The sequence below is a fragment of the Mesoplodon bidens genome (genome assembly GCF_964165515.1).
Source record: "Mesoplodon bidens genome assembly, chromosome: 20".
NCBI lineage: Eukaryota > Metazoa > Chordata > Mammalia > Artiodactyla > Ziphiidae > Mesoplodon > Mesoplodon bidens.
This window is the reverse complement of record NC_138181.1, coordinates 31,872,347-31,899,850: the sequence shown is the minus strand read 5'-3', so window position 1 is coordinate 31,899,850 and position 27,504 is coordinate 31,872,347. Positions and strand designations below refer to the sequence as shown.

At 41.9% G+C, this 27,504-nt stretch overlaps 1 protein-coding gene across 1 annotated transcript in view; it reads left to right on the top strand.

The window, feature by feature from the left end:
- Positions 1-26,968, top strand: part of CSMD1 (CUB and Sushi multiple domains 1) — a gene marked incomplete at its 3' end in the record, with an annotated part of 1,732,394 nt that extends 1,705,426 nt beyond the window's left edge. The window contains exons 58-70 of the mRNA XM_081220901.1: positions 2,710-2,886; positions 3,525-3,704; positions 5,997-6,170; positions 6,459-6,632; positions 8,318-8,391; positions 9,442-9,553; positions 11,191-11,370; positions 12,641-12,685; positions 15,632-15,793; positions 19,232-19,344; positions 20,126-20,213; positions 26,583-26,715; positions 26,809-26,968. Of these exons, the coding sequence (XP_081077027.1) occupies positions 2,710-2,886; positions 3,525-3,704; positions 5,997-6,170; positions 6,459-6,632; positions 8,318-8,391; positions 9,442-9,553; positions 11,191-11,370; positions 12,641-12,685; positions 15,632-15,793; positions 19,232-19,344; positions 20,126-20,213; positions 26,583-26,715; positions 26,809-26,968 (1,772 nt within the window). The remainder of the gene's footprint in view (positions 1-2,709; positions 2,887-3,524; positions 3,705-5,996; positions 6,171-6,458; positions 6,633-8,317; positions 8,392-9,441; positions 9,554-11,190; positions 11,371-12,640; positions 12,686-15,631; positions 15,794-19,231; positions 19,345-20,125; positions 20,214-26,582; positions 26,716-26,808) is intronic.
- Positions 26,969-27,504: the final 536 nt, after the last annotated feature.

Sequence of the window (27,504 nt, the reverse complement as noted above, 5' to 3'; positions counted from 1 at the left end):
CCCTCCTGATAATTTACCTTCTCTGAATCTGTTATAAACATTAGCTCCTGATGGATATTTCAATAAATTATAAAGAGGAGGAGTCACGCATCACAAAAGAAAAATATTTTTAAAATTCTTCAACATCAAAAAACTTAAATTTATAATATATTTTCATCACTTTAAGCCATGTTTTCTTTTGTTAGCAATCTCGTCTTTTAATCACAGGCTCATTGACTTACTTTGAAATGGATATATCTTACCAAGTTGCTTAAATATAACTACATCTTTGGGGTTAGTTCTATTAGGCAACTCTTAATCCTCTTTCCCATGAGATTATGATAAAGTTGACCTTTTATTCAGGTAGTGGACTAAAATGAGATTGAAATGATGATAATGAAAATAACAATACTAGTACTACTACTAATCTACCCGATTGTTTACTAGGCATTTTGCACTTGGTATGTGTAATCTTACAACAACAGGGAGCAGTTATCTTTCTTACACACATTTTACAGTGAAGATACTACATGTTGAGAACTTGAATTGATCACTAACATTTATTTAACTTGTATGATCAGAGAGCCAAACCTATAACTATTTGACCCAGTTTAACAGCAATCCTCCTAATACAGCATGCTAAGTAAGTGAATGGTATTGATATCTATGAACAATAAAGTGCATTTGGAATAAGTATAATGCTATTTTATTATAAATTGATTAAAAGAAAATAATCTTTTACCAAAAGGAATCACATTAACCAAATGTACTTTAAAAAAGATGTATTTTAAAAGAAATTTTAACTTGTAATTTTTAAAAAAATCTTGTTTTCCTTCTAGTGATCCTACATTTAGTCTCTTGTTTTGCTTTAGTGATAGTCCCCGTATGTCTTACAACATTAAGACCTTGATGTAAAAACAGCTATGTTGACTCTGTTTTCTAACCCTCATGTTCATAGGCAAAGCCATCAGTGAAAGTGTCCCTGTCAGGAAAAAAAAAGTTAACCATGAATTTGATTTTATAGGATACAATATTTGAGGGAACTTTATAAACATTAGGAAGTCATTTTATGACGGACATTCTTTCACTGACAATGTTAAGTTGAATATGTTTTCAACAGTGACCTGCTTTAGTTTAGCATTAGTCCTTCACATATCACTTTTGAAAATTGCTACATAGATTTTAATAGCAGATATGATTAGAATAAAATATAATGATATACCCAGGTGTCTTTTGTTATGAATTGGATCAATATAATTCTTTGCTTTGTCAGGCTTGCACTCATACATGTGTGCAGTAACTGTGCACAGGAAATGATGAATCAGTATTTGTTGAATGGATGAGGAATTGTCTTGAATAGGCCAACAGCTTGGATTTTTGCAATGTGAAATTTTTATTTATGTCACAGCCATCAAAGAACTTTTGAGCTTTAGAGAATGTTAGGTATCCTCTGCTTCAAGATTGATAAATATATCTCATCTCAAATGCCAACCAAGAAACTACTGAACAATCTGTATTAGAAGGAATTGTAAGTCCAAACCCAGACTCATCAGGGAAGAGGGTTATAATTGATTAGTTATGTCCAACGTGGGCACAGGCGTAGAAGCACCAGCATGTGTGCTTTTTACTTGTCAAACAAGATCTAGTCCAACCTGAGAGTATGTGCATTTTTTAACATAATATGATAGGGAATTCCCTAAACTTCCATTATAGTGGCTTTTACTTTGCAATCTGTTTTCTTTCACATTTTTAAGAAGAGTGTGTCTTTATTCTCAAGGCTAGATTTGAAAGTGGAGCAATTAAATAGGCAAGAGTATTTGCAAATACTTTGGTCATTTTCAGAAAAAGAACTCATGATACATTGTGGTTATTAAAATTCACATTCTTTGTATGTCTGCCTGTTGTGCATTATTGTGGGAGGCTAAGGAGGAAAAATAACCGTCTTTATGGTAAATGGGTTTAACTGAAAAAGGCAAAAAAACCTGTTATGGATTAAAATCTTCACTTGATACACACACCCAGCAGCTGCTGAGTTTCCTTGTTCACTGACGAAGGAATACACATGATAGATACTCAGAGTGTAGGTCTGTTACACTGCCCAGCATTAGCTGAAGTCTTCATGCCTGTACGTGGCACTGCAGTCGTCTGGAGAGAGATTTAAGGTGCAGCCATTCCAAAGCCAGTTAACACAGCTGCCCGTAGACTGGGGAACATTGAGGAGACCGTTTCACAGAACAGTTTAAGTGTAGTCATTCATATTCCTCAGGCATCCCTTATTTTTTAAAATGAATTGTCCTGGAGATATAAAATATGACCTGATTTGCCCAGGTTTTCTTTAACTCAGCTATTGAAGAGGGAGACAATTCTGAGTCACTAGTATCATACAGACCCTTTAAAAGATCATGATAATTTTACTGTTTGTTATAAACATGTTAAATCTCAGACTACCATGGTTTTGAATTGTCAGTGCTTTAACTCATCTTTTAATCTGTTTGGAAGTAATGTGTTTTAGAAAAGATAATACAAACATGTAGCTTGCACATTTGTAACTCATTCATAAGAGAATGGCATGAGTCTTAAAGTAAAATATGTGTGAAAACTTTCCCATGGTTACGTGTCCTGTGACTTTTGGAATACATGAGCAGTCTGTTACCCCGATGGCCTTTGGCCTCTCAGGTTCCTCACGTGGTGACGGGTCTCTCTGTACGGCCCGGTTTTGTTCCCTCACAGCTGTGTCCTGTGGGAACCCGGGGACGCCCACCCACGGCATGATCGTCAGCAGCGACGGTGTCCTGTTCTCCAGCTCCGTGGTCTACGCCTGCTGGGATGGCTACAGGACCTCGGGGCTCACCACGCGGCACTGCACCGCCAACGGGACCTGGACGGGTACAGCCCCCGACTGCACACGTGAGTGGCCTGCTGTCCTGGTGGGGCCAGGGCATCACAGTGACATCTACCTGACAGAGAAAATAAATTGATTTTATAGTGTTGTACTGATTTTTTTAATCCATAGAGAAAACGGGATTATATCATATCATACATATGTTTGATATTATGTCCAATTACTAAGCACTTTTAGATTTTTCTTCACTTTCTTATTTATATGGTTGAAAATGCTTTGCATGGTTGGTTGGGTTGGATATTGTAAAACTGAGGTCCAAGAAGTCAAGGTTTGTTCTCTCTGTAGACCAGTTAGTCTGAGGGAAATGGGTCAGGTGCTTGGTTCTCTGATCTCAGCCTGTGCCTCTGTGCTTGACTCTGTGGTGTGACCCCTCATCACGCCTAACCCAGGACTGGACATGGGTGCCAGCTGTCACCCGCATAGCCAACCACCAGTGGGATAGAAACAAGCGGTTCCAAACATGCAGCCTCCTGACCGCCGGCCAGTAAAACTGTCAAACAGAGAGAGGGGGATATTGCTGTAACAATACACGCCTTAACCACTCGGAATAGCAGCTTAAGGAGAGTCACTTAAATAGAAACCAGGAATAAGTTATTTCATGATAATATGTTTTTCCGACTCTTTTTTGTTCTTCGCTTACTAGTTATAAGCTGTGGAGATCCAGGTACACTGGCAAATGGCATCCAGTTTGGGACAGATTTCACCTTCAACAGTACGGTCAGCTACCAGTGTAACCCCGGCTACACCATGGAACCTGCCTCGTCCTCCACGATCCGCTGCACCAAGGACAGCGCATGGGATCAAAGCAAACCCACCTGCAGAGGTTTGTGTGTTCTACTCACGCATATAGAAGTCTTTATTGAGTTATGTTGTACTTCAGTTTGCAAGCATCTGTGTAAACCTTCTGTGTGCCAGGCATTCTTGTAAACTCATTCGCAAATATTAAATCACTTCATTTTCTTACTACTTTAATCTCCGCTTTACAGACGGGAGACTGACTCACAGAGAGTTTTAGTAAATGCTCAGGGTCACAGATCGGGGCTTGGAGACATCAGGGTTCGTTGGCAGCCACACTTCCCCTGGAGTCTGTGCTGTGAACCCCAGCTTTGCTCTCTCTTGGCGAACGTGGCTGTGTTAAGTCTGTGGCATATACGATGGGGACTGTTACCATGGGGACGTAGAGTCAGGTCAGAGAGAGAAGCCAGTCATCAAAGAAGGCAGAAGGGGGGCAGAGATGGTCAGTGCGAGATGTTCTGTGGGCTTTGGATGTGGAGACTAGCGATGCCGCGTGGTGTGGAGGTGGTATGGGAAGGTTTACGACTTGGACAGCAGGCCTTCCAGGGAGAGCAGAGTGGGCGGAAGGTGTCTGCATGGCTTGAGGGAAGCAGGGGAGCGGGGGGGGGCGGTGCCAGCTGTACCGGGGCTGGATTTGCACGGTCAGGGCTCTGCAGCAGCGCCAGAGGGAGCCTGCGGGCTCTTGTCAGCTGGGCCAGAGGGGAAGGGAGGGAGAGGGCGTGGAAGCCGGCAGCGATCAGACATGACAAAGGGGTGCCCCACTCTTCATTAGGCGGCAGACAGATAAAAACCGTGAGTTGAGAGCTGGCGCAGCAGGAAGCCCTAGTGAGGAAGGCGCCACGCTCAGAGGGCTCTGAAGGACAGGTAGTTTGTGTAGAGCTTGTTGTGAGGCTCAGGTGAGACCTCCGCACCTGATGGCGGTGTTTCCAGCCCTCCTGGCCTGGGCAGTTCTGGGCGCGCCCTGGTTTCCTCTCCCTGGAGGGTGAGGACCCCTGTCTCCCATCCTTCTTTCCATCTGCAGTTATTAATACGATGCTGCCGTGGAGCAGGTACTAAATGGATGTGTAATGAAGCTCACACAGTTGTGTTGGGCTGTTGCAGCCACATGAGCTTGTTGATGGCACGTGTCCATAGATTGTCAGGTCCCTGGGACTTCATGTGTTGTGTGGGTCTCTGTCCCTCTGTTTAGAACCTGTTGCATTAATAATACTTCCACGGCCAACCAGGCCCTTGCAGAAGAGACCTCTCTCTCCACCTGAACTCTTCTCCCACTGGCCGCCCTTGTCCTCCCCTCCGTGGAACCATGTCACTCGTCACCGTTCCCACCCGGGGGCCTTGCCGCTTGACATCGTCTGTCTAGAGCCACGTTCCCCCAATCTTCACATAGGGATTCTCCAGAAATATTTGCTGAATAGACAGAGAGAAGGTTGAATGGCAAGAGAAGGGCCCATTTCCGGCTTCCGGCTGTGCATGAGTGGTTCTGGGTCTGTGTGTGTTTCTTGCATGTGAAAGCCCATGAGAAACTGCAGGTGAGAAAATACAGGTGAGTCTTCCTTCCTGCTGCCTTCTGCTGCCTGGACTGTCATTGGCAAACCTCCTCCAGTGTGAAAAGTCTAGGAGCTCTTGGATCTTCAGGGAAGCTTTTAGACAAGGCATCTTAGAATAATGGCTGGAGTGGGAAGGGTGGACGCCAGCACCAGCTGGGGAGTCACTCGTGAGATCCGTGTTCTGGCCCAAAGCTCCTAGACTGTGATAAAACACTGGCAAGTGGTTTCTTACAGAATCTCCTTCAACCATGCAACAATCACTGTTTTTTAATTCTTCAGCAAATGGATCAACAGACTATGTCTTTTGGAAATTGTTATCTTTATATAAAGAAAAAAATACAGATAGAGGGAGAAATTCTTACCATCTGTATATATAAATTCAAAAGTCTGTACTCATGTCATAGGACCACGTTCTGACTGGATTTGTCTCTGGTAAACAACATAAAAAGACATAAATTGAACAGCAGTCTTTCTTTCTTTCTTGGTCTTATACACATTGAGACTGTTGTGTTTGATCCCACACTTTCTTTTACAGTGTGATATCTTTTGACTTTGCTTGGCTTTTATGGACTTGATCTAAATTAATGAGGAAGTATTGGAGAAAAATTTTATTATTTTGATTTACTGTCTTTCTCAATAATCTTCTATTAAAAAATGCAGCCCTTTGTAGATGTCATTTGCAACGCAGGTAAAATTAAAATGTTAGTCCTTGGTGCATTATGGTTGTGGTGGAAACTCTAGAATGTTGACTCCCATGTGTTCTCTGGCAACAGCTGTCATGTGTGGTCAACCTCCTCCAGTTCAAGATGGGAAGGTGGAAGGATCAGATTTACGCTGGGGCGCCAGCGTGAGCTACAGCTGCGCCCGGGGCTTCCAGCTCTCCCACCCCGCCATCCTCTCCTGCGAAGGTCGTGGCGTGTGGAAAGGAGACGTCCCCCAATGCCTGCGTAAGTCCTCTGGGAGAACCGGCTCCCGGTCTCATTTGCAAATCACCAACATGCACACCCGCGGTTACAGTCTGAGGAAAAGAGCTTGCGTGATTTATAGCCACCTTACAATAGGTAAAAATTCCAATTTGAGACTACACTGCCCAAGGGCAGATTCTGTTCTTTTCATCATTTGTTGGTTTAATAGGGATACCTAGAGATTTAACAGAAACTAGTTAAACAAGTTTAGTAGGTTAAGCTAATCCAGGGACACAGAATGCGAACTGATGTCTCGATTGTTTCCTACAGCGGTGTTCTGTGGAGACCCGGGCACACCCGCTGAGGGACGACTCAGTGGGAAAAGCTTCGCCTATAGATCTGAAGTCTTCTTCCAGTGCAGATCTCCCTTCATCCTGGTGGGGTCGTCACGGAGAGTCTGCCAAGCGGACGGCACGTGGAGTGGCACACAGCCCACCTGCATCGGTACTGATGACATGACAGCCCTGAGGGGCTTGGGGATGAGGACATTTCATTTTAAAACGGACCATTTGTGGGCACGTAGATAACGTTCTTATAGGTAATGCTCTGCGTAGGCGCTAATCAGCTACACTGATGGGCAGCCGCTCTTAAATCGTGCCAACTGAGTTGGCAGTTCATGTTACGAGTCACTTAAAAATCGCTCCCAGAGTCTATTCTCTTACCCCAGTCCCTCTATCTCCTGCCCCTCTCAACCAACAGCTGCGTTCTTTAGGGGAAAGAGCGCTTTATGGAAGCTGCCACTATTGCTGTGGCACCAGAGGGACACCTGAGCCTTTGCTTTCCTGTCCCCCCGTCCCCCACTAAACTGTCTGCACCGCTGGCCACGGCAGAGAGGGCTGCAGGGACACTCATGCTCTGTTGACTTTCCAACGTGAAAATGAAACTCCAAGTCAGAAGACACTCTGTATGTGGCCTAACCCCTCATTTTTAGACCTAATCTCTGTCTCATAGAAAGGGTTCAGGTAGAAATGACAGTGGTCGAAAGTCACTCCATCAAGGGTACAAAGACCTGAATCCTCCATTCTCCACTCAGAGCCTCTTTTCCTCCTGCAGACTCAAGGTGATGGCCTGGGTCATTCTGCTCGCCCGGCTCTCCTGAGCACAAGACACGTAGCAAGCAATTAATGATTTATATCCTTGGTTGTTTTCTAAGAAATTAAATCATATCTACTTAATACAGTTTTTTGAGCTTACTCTTGTGGCACTTAACATGTGCCAGGAGTACATTTTTGCACTGAAATCTAAGGATGTTTTAAAAACCACTTTTTACCAAAAATAGTCCTTTGTCACTACATTATTTACTCATGTGTATGTACATTTTTGTATATTAATTTATGAATGATTTTTTCAGTAAAAAATACATATTCAGGAACCAAAAAAAATACACTGTTAGAAATAATTTCATTGAAGCACTGCCTTTTCTAGTTAATGTTTACTGCCATTTGGTTTAAACTATTGCTTTGCTCTAGCTATTTCTGAAAAACCTTAAAAAAATGTTTTTCTTCCCCCTATAGGTTAGTTTCTCTTGAAAACATACTTTTTAAAAAAAGTTATATTTTGTTTTCCCACTAGCAGTGGAAAGCAGCCATAGTAAAGCTGAAGTGCTCGCTGATGGTGAAATACTACATTTTTTGGAAAATTATCACTGTTGGTCTACTATATGCTTCTGTTTCTAAGCATTAAGTATACTCCTCATTTTGAAATCTTGAAGAAAATTAATTCAGGACATTTGGAGTAATGTAATATATGGCAAAGGAGATGGTAATTAATTAAATCCTTAAAAACTGATCATAATAGATAATTACTGAAGATAATGTACTATTAACCAACCAATACATCAGTGGAGAAAAACTAAACCAGAGAATGGAAAAGAGTGTGCTTATTCTGATATAGAAAATAATACACAGAGCAATTCAGAGTCTGATTAAGCACTAAAAATTAATATCTAAAGAAAATATCTGAAAAAAAGGCAAAAAGAGCAATTTAATTTTAAACTTTTGTGCAAAACATCTTGCACATTTGACAAAACACAATTTTCTGAATTTCATGAGACCTGTTAGTAATAATGTTAGAATCCGGGTAATAACCATACCTGGTTCTCTAATTTTTGTTTTAATTGTGAATTTCAGATCCTGCTCACAACACCTGCCCAGACCCTGGTACTCCACAGTTTGGAATACAGAATAGCTCAAGAGGATACGAGGTTCTCCATTTTTATTTCACCATGTTTTCCTCTACGTTGAAATGAAACTGATACTTAAACATGTGTGTTTTTATGTACCGTATTTGATTCAAGTTATATTTGCCCAAACAAAATCCATTCAGAGAGGATTTCTGCTTGTTATTTTAACTGTCAACACTGAGATAACTATATGTATCTCATTTACACAGTATTAACTGCTATATTAATCTCTATTTGAAAGCAGGCATATTTTTGTATTTTTTGTCTGCTGAACTGACATAGCAAATCTCAAAGCAGGGTGACTTGCCACTGAAGAGCTACAAATAAAAAGACCCCGTTTGGTGACCTGACAGAATAGGTGAACAGTATTAAATTCTAGAGACAAAAACAGAAGAAGAAAATGCATTCAAGCCCCATAGTCTAGGGTTCCTGTATGGTATCTCTTCTCTGTATGATCTCTCATAACTCTAAGAGTGGTTAGCATGCTCAATATTGAATATTTTGAATGTTCATTTGACTTTTTAAATAAAAAGTACATTAACACGAATATTGAAGAAATACCTAAAGATGCAAAGTAATGAAGCTTGAAATACAATGTTTCAACCATCTTAAGTAATTGAGTGACTTCAGGGGTCTCTGATCAGATGGCTTTGAAAGCCAGAGCTAAATATGCACACTCTGTTAATTTAGAATAAAAGTCCGGTTAATTAAGAATAAAAGTCCTTTTAATAATTTAGAATAAAAGTCCTTTATCTTCAGCCACTTCTCCCTGTTTTTCCTGAAACGTAAAATGTTCTCGTTTGATTGGCCCTGATGCACACTGGCCCCTTCCTGATGGCCTTCATACACCCTGCCAAGGACATAGGTTAAAGCCAGCACATTTTATACTGGGGCTCACATGTGGCCTTGAAGGCTCAGGTAACATCTTCTGGCATGTAGACATGTAGGGCCAAATATATCGGAACACTGGAATATACTACATGTGTGTGTCGTTCTCACTGACTCACCATAAGAAACCCAAGTTTTGGTCACCCCTGGTTTCAGCAGTTCCTCACTGGGTTTCCCCTCCAGGTTGGAAGCATGGTGTTTTTCCGGTGCAGAAAAGGTTACCACGTTCAAGGTTCTACAACGCGAACTTGCCTGGCGAACCTGACGTGGAGCGGCATCCAGACAGAGTGCATCCGTAAGTGCGACCCCTGCTCGAGGTCGGCAGGGGCCTGTCTGCTCTCCAGCAGCTGGGGAGTGTTTTACCTTCCCGGGAAATAATGAGGAACTTATTTTTGTTTATTTGATTGTTTTCAGTTCCCTAAACTCCTGTTTCTCAAAGTTTGATCCCCTGGAACCAGCAGCAGCTTCACCTGGGGTTTGGCTGAAATGCACATCTTGAGCCGGATCCCATCCAGACCCACGGGACCTGAGGCTCTGGGGGCCAGGGGAGGGTGGAGTGCAGAAGAGGGAGGGGTCCAGTCTATAGCACCCAGGCCCTCCAGGTGATACCGAGGCACTTAAGTCTGAGAAACTGCCCCAAACCAAAGATCAGTGGATAGCATAGTTAACATTCACGGAGAGAAAACCTGTTTGTGCTGTTATTCTCCCAGTATGTTCATGTCAGGTTATTAAAGATCATGTGATAGGTCAGCATATTAATAGAGATGTTTGAAGTGTTCTTTTCGGAGTCTACATATGAACCGATCATTCAAATAGTTACTTAGGACCAAATTTTATTCTGTGACTTAATCATGAGAATTAGGAGAAATGTTGTATGAATGATTAGTAATCAACTTTTCATCCTTTGCCGGTTTAGTGCAACGTAGTATCTCTTACTAGGTTAGACATAAAGACAAGTACGATGTTATACAAAAATCTTCTAATAGTATATAAGGTGTGATTTTTGTGTATTTATGTCTCAGTATTATAAGATGTATATTTATTTCAAAGGTATCATCTCTATTCTGAATCTCTACTCAAATTATATATGGGGATATTATATACAGAGATATTATATTGATACACACATGCACATCTATGTATGTATATACACATACGTGTGTGTGTTTGTGTGTGGAATAGGTCTTCATTACCTTGAAAGTTTGCTGAAGTGCAAAATATTAGGATACTTAAAATGATTGCATGCATGATTTTAATAATGTAAACTTATAATAATCGGCCAAGTCCTTTATTTGACACATAACTGTGCACTTTACAAAGAATAAGTTGAGATCTAAACATTACAACCTTATTTACTCATAAATGATATTTTTAAAGATAATAAGAATCTATATTTCAATTACTTTTCTAAACACACATCAAATTTTGACCAAAATTAATTATTCATTTAACTGAGCAGTAAATTTTCTAGTTGCCATTGGACAAAAATCAAAGCATATTTAAAAATACACTTTAATGTGTATGTGTTTAGTTTAAAGTACTGCTCTTTTAATAAAATTTAACATACTATTTCTATTAATAGTATGTCAGAAGTGTTTATTTTTTTTAGAAGTGTTTATTTTAAAGCTATGATTTCTATTCTAAATTTCTACACATAATTACACACATATATGTAGAGAAGGAGATAGATAGATAGATGATAGATGTCAATAGATAGATAGGTGGATAGATAGAGAGAGAGCTGGCAAACACCAAGGCTTTGTTGTGCTGAAAGCTGCAGAGACCAGAATGTTGGTGATATGTACAGCTCCTGTATTCTCAGTTTTAAATGGTAGACTGATTTCATAGCCATTTCCAATTTTTTTGCTGTATTTCCTTAGACACATATGCTAAGGCTACAGTGGACTACTAATGGATTAAATCCCATTTCAGCTCACGCCTGCCGCCAGCCTGAAACGCCAGCCCACGCGGACGTGAGGGCCATCGACCTCCCCACTTTTGGTTACACCTTAGTGTACACCTGCCATCCGGGATTCTTCCTCGCGGGTGGATCTGAGCACAGGACGTGTAAAGCGGACATGAAATGGACAGGGAAGTCACCTGTCTGTAAAAGTAAGTCACTGGTGAGAAGTGAAAGTGGGTCCCTGCAGAGCAAGGACGAGTGTCAGTTGCCCGTCAGGCTAGTGTCCAGGTTTAAGACCCACAAGAAGTAGCATCTTGGAAGCAATGTCCGTCGCCCCCACCAAATCCATGCTTAATGTGTGTGAGCTGTGTGTGTGCGAACATGTGTGTAGTCAGTGTTGGCTACAGTAGTGGCACAGACTAAGGAGATATGCAGATTTCATTATTTGCAAATCACACTTTAAGCCAAAGAGAAACACATTTTGAGTTAAAAGGAAAATAATATACAGTATATTTTTGGAAAATGTATTCTTTAATGAAAATGGGCAAATATCACCAAATATTGGTGAATGTATAAAATTAAGTCTTACTTTTGAGACTACAAGCTATTTGGCAGTAAAATATAAGTTTATGTGTTCTTGACATTGGTTCTGCTTTTTAAAATTACAAAAGCAATAACATGGAAATGATGCATTAATGAACTCACAAACTTGTGTATTTACAAATAAGAGTAATAACTGAGTCAGATTTGATGGCAGCTAACCGTTCAGGTTCTCCACCAAACCCTGCTTAGTCATGCAGCGAGGACAGCACAGACAGAAAGTACGGAGTGTGATAAAGCCTGTGCCTTTAGCTTTAGTTTCCTGGAGCCTGTCTGGAGCTCTCACGGTAGGAATAAAGACACTTATGTTTCCCTTGCCCCTCTCTCTCAGAAATAGCAAAATACACACTTTAAAAAAGTGATAATTTGTAGTTTGATACCAAACTATAAAAGCAAAGAGATTATGAGTTAAATCTAAGTTGATAGACCAAGTTAAACATTCTGCAGGGAAATATTTTGATGTTATTGACTGTTAACTTGAGAGTTCACTGATTGGGTTGGGGACCTGGAAACCTGAGAAGGGTTATGAAGTTGTAGTGATTTTGTATATTACCTTTCAGTTGGGGGCAGTAGATCCCAAACAGGAGTGACAAAGGGGTATAAACACCCTCATTTACAAGGCTCTCTGTTGTAACACACTAAATGGAAATGCGCATGTCAGATCCAGATTGATTTCCACTACGAAACTCAGTTTTCCCACAAAAGCAAAGGATGTTCTGCTGTGAATATAAGGGTTTAAAATGGATATGTGTAAGATATTCCTATTTTGTGCATTCAAGAAATCTGGAGAAAGGAACATTGCTTCAATTTGACATTTTTTTCAAACTTATTCGAAAATAAATGTTTTTTGAAAGTGATAATTTGTCTTTTTACTTGTAGGTAAAGGAGTGAGAGAAGTTAATGAAACAGTTACTAAAACTCCAGGTTTGTATACCAGAACAGTTATAGATTTAAATCAAATAAAGTGATTTGTTCTCTACTATACTCTGTGCAGTGAAACAAATTTTAACATGCAAATTTCTGATTCCATTAGTCGGTGAACAAGTTAATGTTTCATTTATTTAAAACACCAAAAAGCCTACACAGATTCCTCTTTCTCTCATGGCTATGGCTTGTTAATGGAACAATACTTAAAAGGAGAACCTTTGTCCTTGTCACACGCTGTTTTATTAAAAGGTGCCTTAAGCATTTTGTAGGCAGAAATGGACATCAAGTATTGACCCAGAATGTGGTATAATGGAGAGCCTTATAAAGAGGGTTGTGATTCCTTCCTCCAAATGAGGAAGCTACAGTAAAGGACGCTTTTTGACAGCATCAGCTGTGAACTCGAGCAATTCAAATGCGGGGCTCCATTTTCTTCCCCAAGTATCTCCGTAATTCAGACATCCTCTGCCTCCGAATATGTTAATTATCGCTTTTTGTTGTGTGTGGTACCTTGCTTAATGCGTGCCATAGCAGATGGGAAAGATGCAGTTTGATTTCCTAACGAAGATGTTCATTACTCCAAATCACCTGGCCTATTGTGTCTATGTTATAAATTTAGAGAATATTTAAACAATACAATGTGTCCCCAAATTATAATGTAAGTCAAACTTTAAAAAAAAGTTTAACAGAAACAGAAAACATTTATAAATATATAAGGTCCCTTTTCTGGTGTTTTCCTTACTCAGGTTTTCGCACTTGTTTCTCAGACATAAAGCTCCATTCCAGGATCAGAGGTGGAAAGAGTATGTGGAATGCTGTAGTTAAGAAACAGTGCTGGGTTTTGCATTTAATTCTTAGATGAGGCAAAAAGTTCCAGCACAGTTAAAGGAATCCATCCAATGTACACCGTGAAGTATAAAATCTACCTTAAAAAAACCTTCTGGAGTATTCTATGTAAATGTTATTTATACATATCAAATACAGAAATCAATGCTCTATACAAGCAACTTTTTCTTCAATAAAACGACACAGTCGTTGGTGGTGGTGCTGGTGCTGGTGGTGCTGTTGGTGGTGCTGGTGCTGGTGCTGTTGTTGGTGCCAGTGCTGGTGGTGCTGGTGCTATTGATGGTGGTGCTGGTGGTGCTGGTGCTGGTGCTGGTGGTGTGTCTGTCCTGTTTGCTGCGGTGGTCGTGAAAAGTCTGCAGGCTTTTTCTGAAGCTGCAGACACCCCGTCAGCGTGCCTTACCCTCTCTGAAGGGAAGTGCTGATTCAACAGGGGTCTTTGTTTAGGAGGCACAACCTAGCACCTCCCCTGTCGGTGGTTACAGTACACTGCAAACCACCAGCAACAGGTCAGAGGACAGAGACCTGAAAAGATCATCTTCCACATCCCCGATGGTCACAGTGGGACACAGACCAGCCACTGGGCAGACCAGCCAGGCCGACCCACTCAGATCCACCACCGAGAGGGACCTAAGTGCGAGGCCCAAACAAGCGCGTTCACAGCTCCAGTTGAGTGTATGAGTTCTGATTAGGGAAAACAATCTTGACGTTGTTTTAAAGGCTGTTTATTTTAGAAAAGGCTGACAAGGCATTTGGGGCTTGCTGATTAAGAGTGTGGCTCAGTGATGCTGCTGATGACGGGCAGACCTGTTCAGTGTTACTGATCAATCAGCAGCTCTGTCAGATGCCTGTGTCATAGCTCCGCTTCAAACTTATTCAATTTTTAAAATTATTATTATTAGGAAGTTGGGTCCATCAAAGCCATAGGAAGTGATGACATCTGTTCTTCGACTCTTCTGTCACTAGGTGATGTCTTACAGGGTCAGCCTGTCTGGGAAGACGGGCAATGGCCAATGGAACTGGAAAGAAAAGGGACACTATGCTTCGTCCTCCTCACGTGTTGCCATAAGTGCATTTGCTAAAAAATATGTTTAGGGAGACACAAATCTTTCTACCTAGGACGTCCAGCAATACGTTCTGCCCAATTGCACTCGTGGTGGATCTTGTCCAGTTAAACAATTTACACACATCATGAGACAAAAAGCAAATAGAAATTTAGTGGCATCATTGATGTAGATTTATCTCAATTACCCTGTAAAATTTTATATCAATATTGTAAAAGTATCAGGATTTTATGCATATTTATTAGCAGAAATGTGAAAAATAATATTTTTCTAACCAGTGAAAAGAGAGAATAGCTCAGTAATCTTTGCAAGAATTCCTGTCCCAGATGACTTGTAATGTTTTAAGAAGACGTTTTGCCTTTTGTTTCTGAACTTAAAAGATGCCATCTGACATCATTTAATCTAGCTTTCTTACCAACACTGGACTATTTTTTATAAGGAGATTAAAGAGTAGAAGAGAGAGAGGAGAGCTTGGCTCTACTTACAAAATAAAGACGTCAAGAAATAAAGCATCTTTGTCTTCATACGCTGGGTGTGTGCAGTCATGGTGGTGCGTTGAGATGCAGGCTTTGTGAGGGCAGCAGGCTCCTGACAGACGCTGCCTGTCACGTCTTCTGAGCCTCCTAAGTCTCTCCAAAGTAAGTAGACTTAGACATTACATGAAGTATCAGTAGTGATTTTCCAGGTCAGTTTAATGTATTTATTAAGCCTGATACAATCTAACCTAATACTGGGAGTCCCACTTCACCCTACACTCTGGCCTTGCCAGACCTGGTAAAATAGGTGTGCGCTGGCATCTACAAGATTTTTCCGACCAGGTGACAGATGTGTATGTGCATCTCGCAGTACTGTCCCTGCTCCCCGCTCGGGTCATGTGATTTTTACCCCTGCTGTGCAGGGACAGGCAGATAGACCATCTTTGTCTTCATCACTGTCACTGCTGTGCTGTCTTAATGAACAACGTTATACCTTCTGTGTATTAGGATATCGAAGTGGAATTTTTCTGTGGGTGCTAACAGTCATCTTTTCTCCCCCACAGTTCCTTCAGACGTATTTTTCATCCATTCAGTGTGGAAGGGATATTATGAATATTTAGGGAAAAGACAGCCTGCAACTCTAACTGTTGACTGGTTCAATGCAACAAGCAGCAAGGTGAACGCAACCTTCGTGGAAGCCGCCCAGGGGGAGCTGAAGTTGGCAGGTAGGTGCCGAGGGGTTTCACTAACCCTGATGTGAGCAGGGGCAGACCCTCCTGCTTCTTGCAGAGAGGGCACCAACGCGCGTTAAGTGCTGGTTAACGTTACCTTGGCTTTGCACCTGCTGCATCTCACTGGATCATCTCGGTAACCATGACAGGGTGGTTCTATTGTCTCATTTTAAAGATTACAAAACCAGTACAGAAAAGTGAATTAATGAGCTCAAGGTGACACACAGATCGTCTTAAGTCAAAGATGTAAGATTTATGTCCAGATATTCATGTCTCCAGAATTCATTCTTTTGCTATTCTCTCTCTCTCACTTTTAACTCATTTGCTCCTGGTGAGTTTTCATTGATGTATCTCAGTTGATAAAGCAGTAGCTCTGATTTATATACCAGACACTATTTTAAGTGCTTTATATACATATTGTCCTTTTCGTTCTTACATCCATCTTGTGGTATATTCTTTTTTTTTTTTTTAAGGGTGAGAATTGTACAAGGGAATTAATTAATTAATTTATTTATTTATGGCTGTGTTGGGTCTTCGTTTCTGTGCGAGGGCTTTCTCTAGTTGTGGCAAGCAGGGGCCACTCTTCATCGCGGTGCGCGGGCCTCTCACTACTGCGGCCTCTCTTGTTGCGGAACACAGGCTCCAGACATGCAGGCTCAGTAGTTGTGGCTCACGGGCCTAGTTGCTCCGTGGCATGTGGGATCTTCCCAGACCAGGGCTCGAGCCCGTGTCCCCTGCATTGGCAGGCAGATTCTCAACCACTGCGCCACCAGGGAAGCCCTTGTGGTATATTCTTATTAAACACCTTTTTTTTTTTTAAACTGATTAAAAAAGAGAGACACTCAGGGAAATTCAGTGGCCTTGCTAAGTGGATACGACAGAAGTAGGATTTGAGCTCTGCCATCAGAATCTCAGCGATTAGATCTCGAGCCCAGGCTCTCACCAATAAGACACAGAATTACCTTCATGACTGAATATAGTGCGTTTTTTCAGTTATCTCACTTCTGACAACCATGTGTCTTTTTCTGTAGACTGACTCCTGAAGGGATCAGACTCTGAGCTGTCCACAAGCTCCAGCACTGGTTCTGAACACCAAGGGGCCCCTGATGGCACCCGCACACTCACTAGTTACTAGACAGACACGGATTCATCTCTAGGAAGTGTGAGAGCAGGTCAGGACTTCTCCCCGGCCCTCACGCCTTGCTTTCCTGCTTCCTTGGATGGGAAAACATCTAAAAATGGTACACATACTCTGGATTTAGGAAAAGAAAAATAATTCACACTCAAAGATTTTTAAACAGGTACATATTTATGAAGTCGTGGTCCAGGGGCCCCAAAATTGCTTTGCATCTCGACCCTGTGAATGTATAAATGATTTAGACCAGGTGCTCAAATCTAGTCCTGTGTCAGAATAAACCGAGACTTTGTAAAACATTCAGATTTCTTAGGCTCACCCATCTCCTTTAGATATTATTTCTCTTCGTGAACTTTGGATTTTTTTTTTTCCCAAAGAAAATGCTTTAGTGTGATTTTGATGTAACTGATGTCCGTAGATAAGTGTTGGCAAATCTCTAGTTTGGATTTGGGAAAGCGGGTGGATCAAGGGTTGTTCTGGCTGAGTCCCAAGTGGATATAACTCCACCTGCCATGTGCGTTCTCATGAGGAGGGGGTGTGGAAGAAGAAGGGAAACTAACGTCCACGGAGGGCCGGCTGGGGCCCCAGTGGTCTGCTGAGTTCTTTCATTTAATCACTGTAAAAGTTGCCTAATATATAGTTTATTTCTGCTGACAGTATATAGAAGTGGGGTTCAGAGTTTTAGAGGTTAACCTGGATACCAGAAACACAGAGCTGCTGATGGACATGATGGAGCCCAAAGTCAAGTCCTTAGGTGGTCCTTCTTGTCCGTGGGTCCCCTTCCATCCTGTGTGATGGGCCAGTGGAGACTCTTTCTGAGATGCTAGAGTTTCACTTCTCTAATGGGAGTTGCTGGGAATGAACTGCTGGAGTCCCTGAAGTGAACAGTGTGATTTTTCCCTTGAACCTGCCTCTCTACACAGAAGACATTTGGGTTCATTATTATTATTTAATATCTGTTTGTTTCTTATTTATTTAGTTCCTCCTCTGAGTAGGGAACTAGCTGTAGCTACAAACACATTGTCCCCCTTGCCACACCGTGACACCCCCGGGCAGTACCACTCAGCAGTCACTCCGAGGAGCTCATGAGTAGCTAAGAGGTGTGACTGTCAATCACTTCACACCCAGGGTCTCACGGGCTCTACAAGTATGTGCATCACACTTTGGCCACCCTGCTGCTTATTTCATTTTAGTAAGTGCAATTCATCTGTATAAGTAGCTATATTTGGGGTTATTGTTTTGGTCTCTCTTTTTTTATATTGATTTAGAAATATTTATTTTTTCCCATGTTGAAATTTTACGATAATTTTGTCCTAACTCCCCATGTGTCTTTTCAGCATAGTTGTCTTTATCACAATTGTCATTTTTTAGTGATTCAATATTTTTTTTAATAAATTTATTTATTTATTTTTGGCTGCATTGGGTCTTTGTAGCTGCACGAGGGTTTTCTCTAGTTGCGGCAAGCAGGGGCTACTCTTCGTTGCGGTGCGTGGGCTTCTCACTGCGGTGGCTTCTGTTGTTGTGGAGCACGGGCTCTAGGTGTGCGGGCTTCAGTATTTGTGGCCCACGGGCTCAGTAGTTGTGGCTCGCGGGCTCTAGAGCGCAGACTCAGTAGTTGTGGCGCATGGGCTTAGTTGCTCCGCGGCGTGTGGGATCTTCCCGGACCAGGGCTCGAACCCATGTCCCCTGCATTGGCAGGCAGATTCTTAACCACTATGCCACCGTGAAGCCCATGATTCAAGATTTTTATAGATGAATTTCCATTTAAAGTTATTATAAAATATTGGCTATATTCCCTGTGCTGTGCAATATATTCTTGTAGCTTGTTTAGTTCATACACAGTAGTTTAATCCCCCAGGTTATGGTCTCTCTTTTTTCTACATACTCCTATCCTCAGAAGTGAGTAAAATATGAATAAAATGCTGGATTTAAAAAATCAATTAACTGATGGTCTCTCTTTTTTCTACATACTCCTATCCTCAGAAGTGAGTAAAATATGAATAAAATGCTGGATTTAAAAAATCAATTAACTGAATGCATATTACTTTTGTTCTTTCTGTGGGGTAAAGATGTTGAATTGAGTGAAATAGATGACACTGAAAGATAAGACAAGGACTTTCATAAGAAGTGATTTTTAGGAAAAAAGTACTGAAGCTAAAATTTAAAAATAAAAATATTAATCTCTGTGATTTAAAACATTATCATCTCTGTACCATATTCCAAATCAAATGAATGCCTGCATTACTGACTCATAAGCATCCCCACGTTGTAAGAATAACCCCCTGATCCTTTCCTAGGCGTTTACAAGAAGGAAGAGGCCCACTTACTTCTGAAAGCTTTTCAAATTAAAGGCCCAGTGGATATTTTTGTCAGCAACTTTGAAAACGACAACTGGGGACTGGATGGTTACGTGAGTACTTCCTAGAAGGGTTTTCTAATCACCGCGTCTGCGCAGAGCTGGGGGCACCAAGGGGGATTCCTTTCCGAGAGGACCTGGTCAGGTCCTGTCTGCCCCGTGAAAACTCAGCCAGCCCTCATCCCAGCTGCGTGGCCACTTCATCCCTTCATTGTATGATGGAAGAAACCTGTCTCTGAAATGAGAAACAAACTGGCCAGGAGCAAATGGGCTGTTCCTGCCAGAGAGCTTAGATCCAGACCACACCCCACCATAAGGGTGGGGACCAAACTCTTTCCAAGGCCACTGGTAACCACCCCGAAAGTTCTAAAAGGTAGCATCCCCAGATAAACAGAGACTTAAGACGCCCCCTTCACTTTCTTCCTTGCAAGTTAACCCTTTGCTTCTGCTTTAATTCATCACCTAACTCGAGGGTACACGGCCTCACGTGAGGTACGCGAGACGGTAGTTGTGACACAGTGAGTTTTACATAAGGTAGGTTCTGACGTCATTCATATGTGCGTCCCCGTTTACCAAGGGTACTTAACCTATATATATGTTATAAAAAACTACTGTTTTTGAGATCAAAACAAGAGAGAGAATTTATTTGTTAGTTGAAGTTCATGTCTCTATTTTTCAATTTCTAACTATAAGTGGGTCACTTGAAGGAATGACAAATTTTTTTTAATAGTTAACCTTTACTTTCTAAATAGAAATAATATTTATATTATGATAAAAGAAGAGATTATCATTAATCCTTGTTATGCATTGTTTTTTCCTTTTCATGCATTATCAGGTATCATCCGGACTTGAACGAGGAGGATTTACTTTCCAAGGTGACATACATGGAAAAGATTTTGGGAAGTTCAAGCTGGAAAGGCAAGGTACGCTGCACTTACGTTGTTTTTCAAAGCATATATCAGGTTGGCCTTCAGATGATTAAGCTGAGTGTGATGGAAAGGGCATGACTCTGAAAGAAACAGAAACAAAAATAATGGGAGAGACTCACATATTTTACAGCTGGATGAAAAAAAACCCCTTCTTTTGAATAGTGAAATAGACAATATCAGCTGCAATAAATATGCCAGACATGGAATTAATATACAGAGAGATATTTTGAAATAAGGGAAAAAAGCAAAGATGAAACACAATTAAAGAATAAACTAAATACATTACCTTAAGAAAATTATAAGACTAACTAAAATGTCCAACAAACTATTTTTAACTTCAAAAATATGTATTATGACAACAAAGATCATTTTCAGCTATGAGAATGTCAGCGTTTCTTAAAAATGATGTGGGGTGGACAGTAGAAACAGGCACCTGGGTGTTCATTTTTGGTGGGTGTATGAGTAGATGTGTACAATTTGATGGTATTCTTTCATCCACAGTTCTATCCCTAAAATTTTTAATCAGACAAGGGTGACCATTATTTTTTGCAAATTCAGGTATGTCTATATAGCAGGACTACTTTAAATAGTTGAAATTAGAAATAATCTGTGTATCTCACACATCTATCATAAATAAATTGCTTACATCAATAATTTTATACAATGTGTTACATTAAAGAGAAAACAATTTAATTCAGTATATTTCATTAAAGAAACAAAGATAACATATTGATGTGGAAAGGTGTTCACGACTTAGTTATGAGAAAAAAGTTTGCTCTAGACAGACAGACGGGGCAAATATGCCTGTCTTCCTTCTTTATCTCTTTCTCAAATACTTGATTACGTCTCAGTAATCCAACAAGAAAAATGTATGAAAAACAATCACTAGATGTGAAGCTTACCTCATCTATGCGCTAGTTTTGTAATCTAGGATGAATTATAATATTCTTGAGCCTATTTCTTCATCTGAAATCTCAGTAGAGAAGTCAGTTCCTGGTTGCTGTGAAGATTAAGAGTCAATATGGGGGTTTGCTTTGTGCTAAAGCTCTTTTCACACATGTCTTTACTTGTTGCTACTAACACAGATGAGAAGTTGCATTTTTTTTGTAATGAGATGAGCACTGCATTTCTCCTGAATAGTATCAACTACTTTATACTTTACTTACGGAATGCTACTAACATTAATTTTATAGAGAGGAATATTGCTATGTAGGATTTGATGCCAGAGCAACCGGTCAGAGGAAAACGAGTGTAATATTTGGTGATGATTGTCACTGATGAATTCATTTCATAAAACTTTTATCGGGGACTTCCCTGGTGGCACAGTGGATAAGACTCCACGCTTCCAATGCAGGGGCCCGGGTTCGATCCCTGGTCCGGGAACTAGATCCCACATGCATGCTGCAAGTAAGAGTTCGCATGCCACAACTAAGGAGACCTGGAGCCACAACTAAGGAGCCTGACTGCCACAACTAAGGCCTGGCACAACCAAATAAATAAATAATTATTAAAAAAAAAAACTTTTATCAATATACCGGGGGATTCCAAAGGAAATACATACCAACCTGTATAATATCATGCTTAAAAAACAAAAAACTTGACCAAAAGGGATTTAATCATAAAATATTCTAATCCACCTTTCCAAGCTAAGAACTTTTAAATAGAAGAGCTTTAACTTATAATGTCTGCGATGGCTGAGATGATTTTTTAAATGGGGTTATATTATTTTGAGATAATGAAATAGACCAACACTAATGATGGGTAAAGTTTTCTTTTGCTCTGAGCCAAACCCTGTAGTTATTTGCCCTCCTTTCTCCCGGATGCACACGCTCTAGTAATTTTGTCTAAAGACACCCCAGCAAGCTGTGCACGATCCTCTGTGGATGTCTGCGTTTACTCATCCAATGAGCCTGACCCAAACCGTCACTTTGCTACTGCAAATTTTCTTTGCATTGCCCCATTTCTTTTTAATCTAACAAAATAATAGCTTGCTTTAACAAGTAATCTTTCTTCTCATGTGATGATGAGCTTATTGTCAGGAAAAACAATTTGCCTCACAAAATAATTTGAATCACAAGCGAGTCTCCCATTCAACTAATTAGAAACGTCTATGTTTAAGTAATACTTCAACAACAACCATTCATTTAAGAATTATGGGGCTTCCCTGGTGGCGCAGTGGTTGAGAGTCCGCCTGCCGATGCAGGGGACACGGGTTTGTGCCCCGGTCTGGGAAGATCCCACATGCCACGGAGCGGCTGGGCCCGTGAGCCATGGCGGTTGAGCCTGCGCGTCCGGAGCCTGTGCTCCGCAACGGGAGAGGCCACAACAGTGAGAGGCCCACATACCGCAAAAAAAAAAAAAAAAAGAATTATGGCTACACTCTATTTTTATGGTTAAAAATAAACAACCTCTTAATTGTCTCCAGTCAGTAGATAAACTGGAAAAAAATGTGATTATCATTAAATGGACACTAAACCAAGTTAGTTTGAAAGACAACTCTGATGCAAAAACTTGTGTAAGAAACTGAAAAATAAATTGGTTTTCCCATTAAAATTGAATCCCCTCCCCCAAATATACACAATCAGAAGGGGAGAAGGTGCAAGCCATGTATCTAACAAGGGACTTGTGTCCAGAATGTAAAAACCCTTACGGCTAAACAGTACATAGGCAAATAACCTAACTAAAACATTGGCAACAAATTTAAATAGACATTTCAACAAAGACATAAAAATGACCAATAAGCAAATGAAAAGATCCTGAACATCATTAATCGTTAGGGAGACACAAATCAAAACCACTTCACACCCACCAGGACGGCTTGGATCATAAAGACAAGAAACCAGTGGAGGCAAAGATGTGCAGAAACTGGAGCGCTCGTACTTTGCTGATGGGAAAGTACTGATAAAAATGGCGCAGCTGCTGTGGAAAACAGCCTGGTAGTTCAAGCAGGTAAAACATGGCGTAAGCACAAGATTCAGCAGTTCCACTCCAACATGTATAGGCAACAGAACTAAAAACATGTTCACACACAAATTAGTACATGAATGTTTATACCAGCGTTTTTCCTAATTGTCCAAATGTAGAAACAACCCAAATGTCCATCAACTAATGAATGGAGCAACAAAATGTGGTGCATCCACCCAACGGAATATTATCTTGAAAACATTATGCTAAGTAAGAGAAGCCATTCACCAGAAAACACATATTGTATGATTGCATCTATATGCAGTATCCAGAGCAGGTGAATCTGTAGACAGAGAGTGGATGAGTGGTTGCCTGAAGCTGAGGCTGGGGTACGGAGGATGAGGAATGACTGTAAGGGCACCGCTTTCTTTTAGGGGAGTCAGCAGTGTTCTCACATACATTGTGGTGATCCTTGCAGCGCCAAGACCCCCAAGTTTTAATAATAATAAAACCCCTTGAATTGTATGTATGCATTAAAAGGGTGAATTCCGTAGTATGTGAATTTCTTTCAATAATGCTCTTAAAAAAAATTGAATGGCCCAGCCTATAATGTGAAAAGATGCTCACCTTCATTCTTAAGAAATGGAACTGAGAAATTAACTACACGCTGTGTTTGGTTTATTAGCGAATAGTGATAATAATAGGAAAGGAGGGAGGTGGAGAGGGAAGGGGGAGGAGGGTGGCAGGTGGATGGGGTACAGCCGTCCAGGTGCCTCCTGAGACAGTGGTTGGAGTGAAACTAGGACCCCACTTTGGAGAGCAAGTAGGGAAGACTTAGCAACACTACAAGTTACACATTCTGCTAGGCAATGATTCTACTGCTTAGAATTTATCCTGTATATTCAGACTCCTGCTGATGTATCGCTGTAGAAAAAGAATTTCATGGTGGCATCATAGAAAAAGACCTAGAAATGGCCTAAACGTTCTTCAACAGTAGACTGGCTAAATAAATTCTGGCATAGCCAATTAATAGAATACTGCACACGTGAAACCAATTAAATTCATATGCACAGATGGAAGAAACTCATGAATATATGGTTAAGTTTAAAAAGCCAAATACAAAAAATGTAAATAGTATCCCCATATTTTAGGAAAGTAAGAAAAGAGAAACAATCATATATATTAATAGTACATTGTGAAAAGGACACTAAAACACAAACAAAAGCAAAAACAAAAACCTCGTCAATCATAAAGAGGAAAACTAGTGTAAAGGGCAAGGAGTGACCCTTTATTTCCATCATCTTTATAGTATTTGTTTCTATATCTGCTTATGCCATTTTAATTAATATCATGTGCATAAATTACCCTTTAAATTATTAAAACACAGGTAAATAATTGAAATTAACTAGGAGCTCCAGACAGCATAATAATATCAGAGTAAAGTCAGGAGTTTAATTCACAAAGACCTTTTATGTTGCCCTGTGTTATGATGTGGGGTCTCCTGTGGCAGGTCCATTATCCAGGATTTTATTAATTGGAAGTCTGATATCTATTATGGCCAAAAATATATAGTCTTATTTGCAGATAACAGAAAATAGCTTTGGTTAATTTAAGCAGGCTACAAATTTATTAGAATGAGGCAAAGAGATGCACAGAATTATAAACACTTGGAGAATGAGCCATGGCAATTTATGGAAACCATCGGATGTTGAACTACTCCAAAGACAGTACCATTTTTTTATTCCTCAAATATATATTGAGCAACTATTGTGTCCTAGGTTCTGCTGTAGGCACCGGGCACTCAAGAGGAAAGCTGGCCAAAAAACTGCCCTGGCATAATGCAACTTACATTCTAGTAAATGTGGGTCCTGGGAAACTTTTGCTACGTGCCACGCATTGTTCTAAGTAGTGGAGATCTGACGTTTAATTCTCACGACAAAACCATAGAGTTATTGCCCTTTGAGCAGCACCGCGTTTCTCCCTGCTGGACAGCGCCACCCCTGGTGGCTGTGTGTTTCTGCTGCGCGCTGCCCCTGGACTGGCCGGTGGTGGCTGGAAGCACCACGAGGGAGCACTTGATGTGGTCCCCAGGGCTCTAGCCCCACCCCCACCCCAGCCTCACCACAGCCTCAGGACCCAATTCTAAACTGTCTTAGGAGCCTCTGCATCACTCGTGCCAAACTCGATGCTTGGGGGCAGCGGGGAGCTTCCCATTGGCTTAACTCTGCTCACATGCCCATCACCTGGATGCTGAGATTTAGGACAAGTATGTGGCGTTTTCCCCTTGCATGGCAGCTGGTGAATGCATCTGGAAATGAAAAATTAAATCTGATTCATATGTGCTGATACAGAAGGATCGCCAAAAGATATGGCTAATTTACAAAGTGCCAACATCCAGGATAAAATACATTTATATTAGACGTGAAGGTGGTAGGAAGTAGCATAATCCTGCATCTGTTGAAGGAGATGACAAATAATATTTTTAGGTTTTTATGTGAAAATTCAAGATTTTTTTCTTTAAAAGCCTATTTAATTATTTTAAATATTTGATTGTTTCTTTGTATCTGTGGTTTGTAAAAAAAAAGAAACAAGAAACACCCCATAAATTCTGGAAATATACTTCTAAAACAAGGTCAGCTTCTTTCTAACAATTCTGCTGTATTCAGATGACCCCAATCATAATTGATCACAAACGTGCATTGAGTGGTTCCATGCAAGTAAGCCAAATACATTTCAAATTGCAGTGTATAAGTAAATTCTTCAAGAATCAACTGCATTATTTGGCAATAATCACTTAATAAATGCCTTCCGATTTGAATTTGTAATGTTTGCATCTTTCTCAATGCCGTGCATATATCTGCCACGGCACAGATACGGAGAGTTAATGGTTATATCACCTTCGTGATGTTTGAGATGTTTACACCTGCCTTCCCTTCTAATTGACAGAAATCATATTTTTGTGTCCTCATAGAAGCCTGCGTCATAACACCAAGTTGCATTCCTTGATCATTTCTGAACTCTGTAGTAAATTTTGGAATCTATCCAAATAAAGGGAGATGGCACCTTGATGCTCACCTGTGATGTGTGACGCCCTCTTTATAGAGACCTGGGCTCTTTATGTAACTTCAGTGGCACATCCTGCTGAGGCTGCGTCTTAGAGCAGGAGGCAACAGCAGGCACTGCCCATCCCGTAGAGAGACACGGCCGCGCACGCGGTGCGGTGTCCGCAGTCCTGGGGGGAGGTCGGGCGACGGCGCCTTTGCCCCGCGAAGTGCGGACGCAAGCCTCTCCCGGGAAGCGGGTTTCGCGTCCTCGCCATCGGGAAGGTGGGCCTCCGGAAGGGAGCCCCCGCGGGTCCCCTGCCCCCCTCGCCGTGTGCACGCGCTCCCACGCCCGCCGCAGAGCGCCCCGGGCAGGCTCGGGGCCCTACTGCAGGGTAAAGGCTGCTCTCTCTTCCAGGCGCCCGAAGCTCGGCTCCAGACCCCGCGCGCCCCCAGCGCGGCGCCAGCAGCGGCTCCGTCGTGGCCGCCATCCTGGCCCCGCTCTCCGCACTCGTTCTCTCCGGGCTCGCGTTTCACCTCCACAAGCACAGGTAACGTGGCGACACCCCGCTCGCGGGCGTCGCGGCTCCTCCTGAGGCCCTGCGGCCCTGACAGCCCGTCCCCCCCTTGCCTCTCGCCCGCAGAGCGAGGCCGAAGGTCCAGTACAACGGCTACGCCGGCCACGAGAGCAGCAACGGGCAGGCCTCCTTCGAGAACCCCATGTACGACACGAACTTGAAGCCCACCGAGGCCAAGGCCGTGCGCTTCGACACGACCCTGAACACGGTGTGCACCGTGGTGTAGCGCTCGGGCCGGCCGCCCGTAGCCACTCCTCCGACGCGGACGGCAGGGACCACAGGGGCCACAGGGCCTCCCTCACCCCGCTCCCCGCCGCCGACGGACACTGTCTGGGGAGCGGCCCCCGGCCTCCCCTCCCCGGCGGCCTCCGGGCGCGGTGACAGACCGTAGCACCGCGGTGGGTTTGGTTTGTTTTTCTCAATCCCCATGAATACGAATATTCTGGAGAAAAAAAAAAAAAAAGCCCTCTTGAAGAAGACCCCTTTCTGGTAGCCGCACACACCTGCAGACGCTTCACGCCGTCCCTGCCGAGACCCGACGAGCTTCGAGGGACCCGCAGCTCACCTCGGGGTCCATCTCCAGGGCCATCTGCAAATTTCCCACTCAGCCGTTCTCTTGCAGAAGTTTTGATGCACAATTTTTTGCACTAGTGTGTTCTGAATGACTAAGATTCTGATAAATAAACTATTCACACGGGGTTTCCACACACTCTCCATTGTATATAAGCTGTCAAGCTAAGCATTCCACCCGCAGGGTTTAGT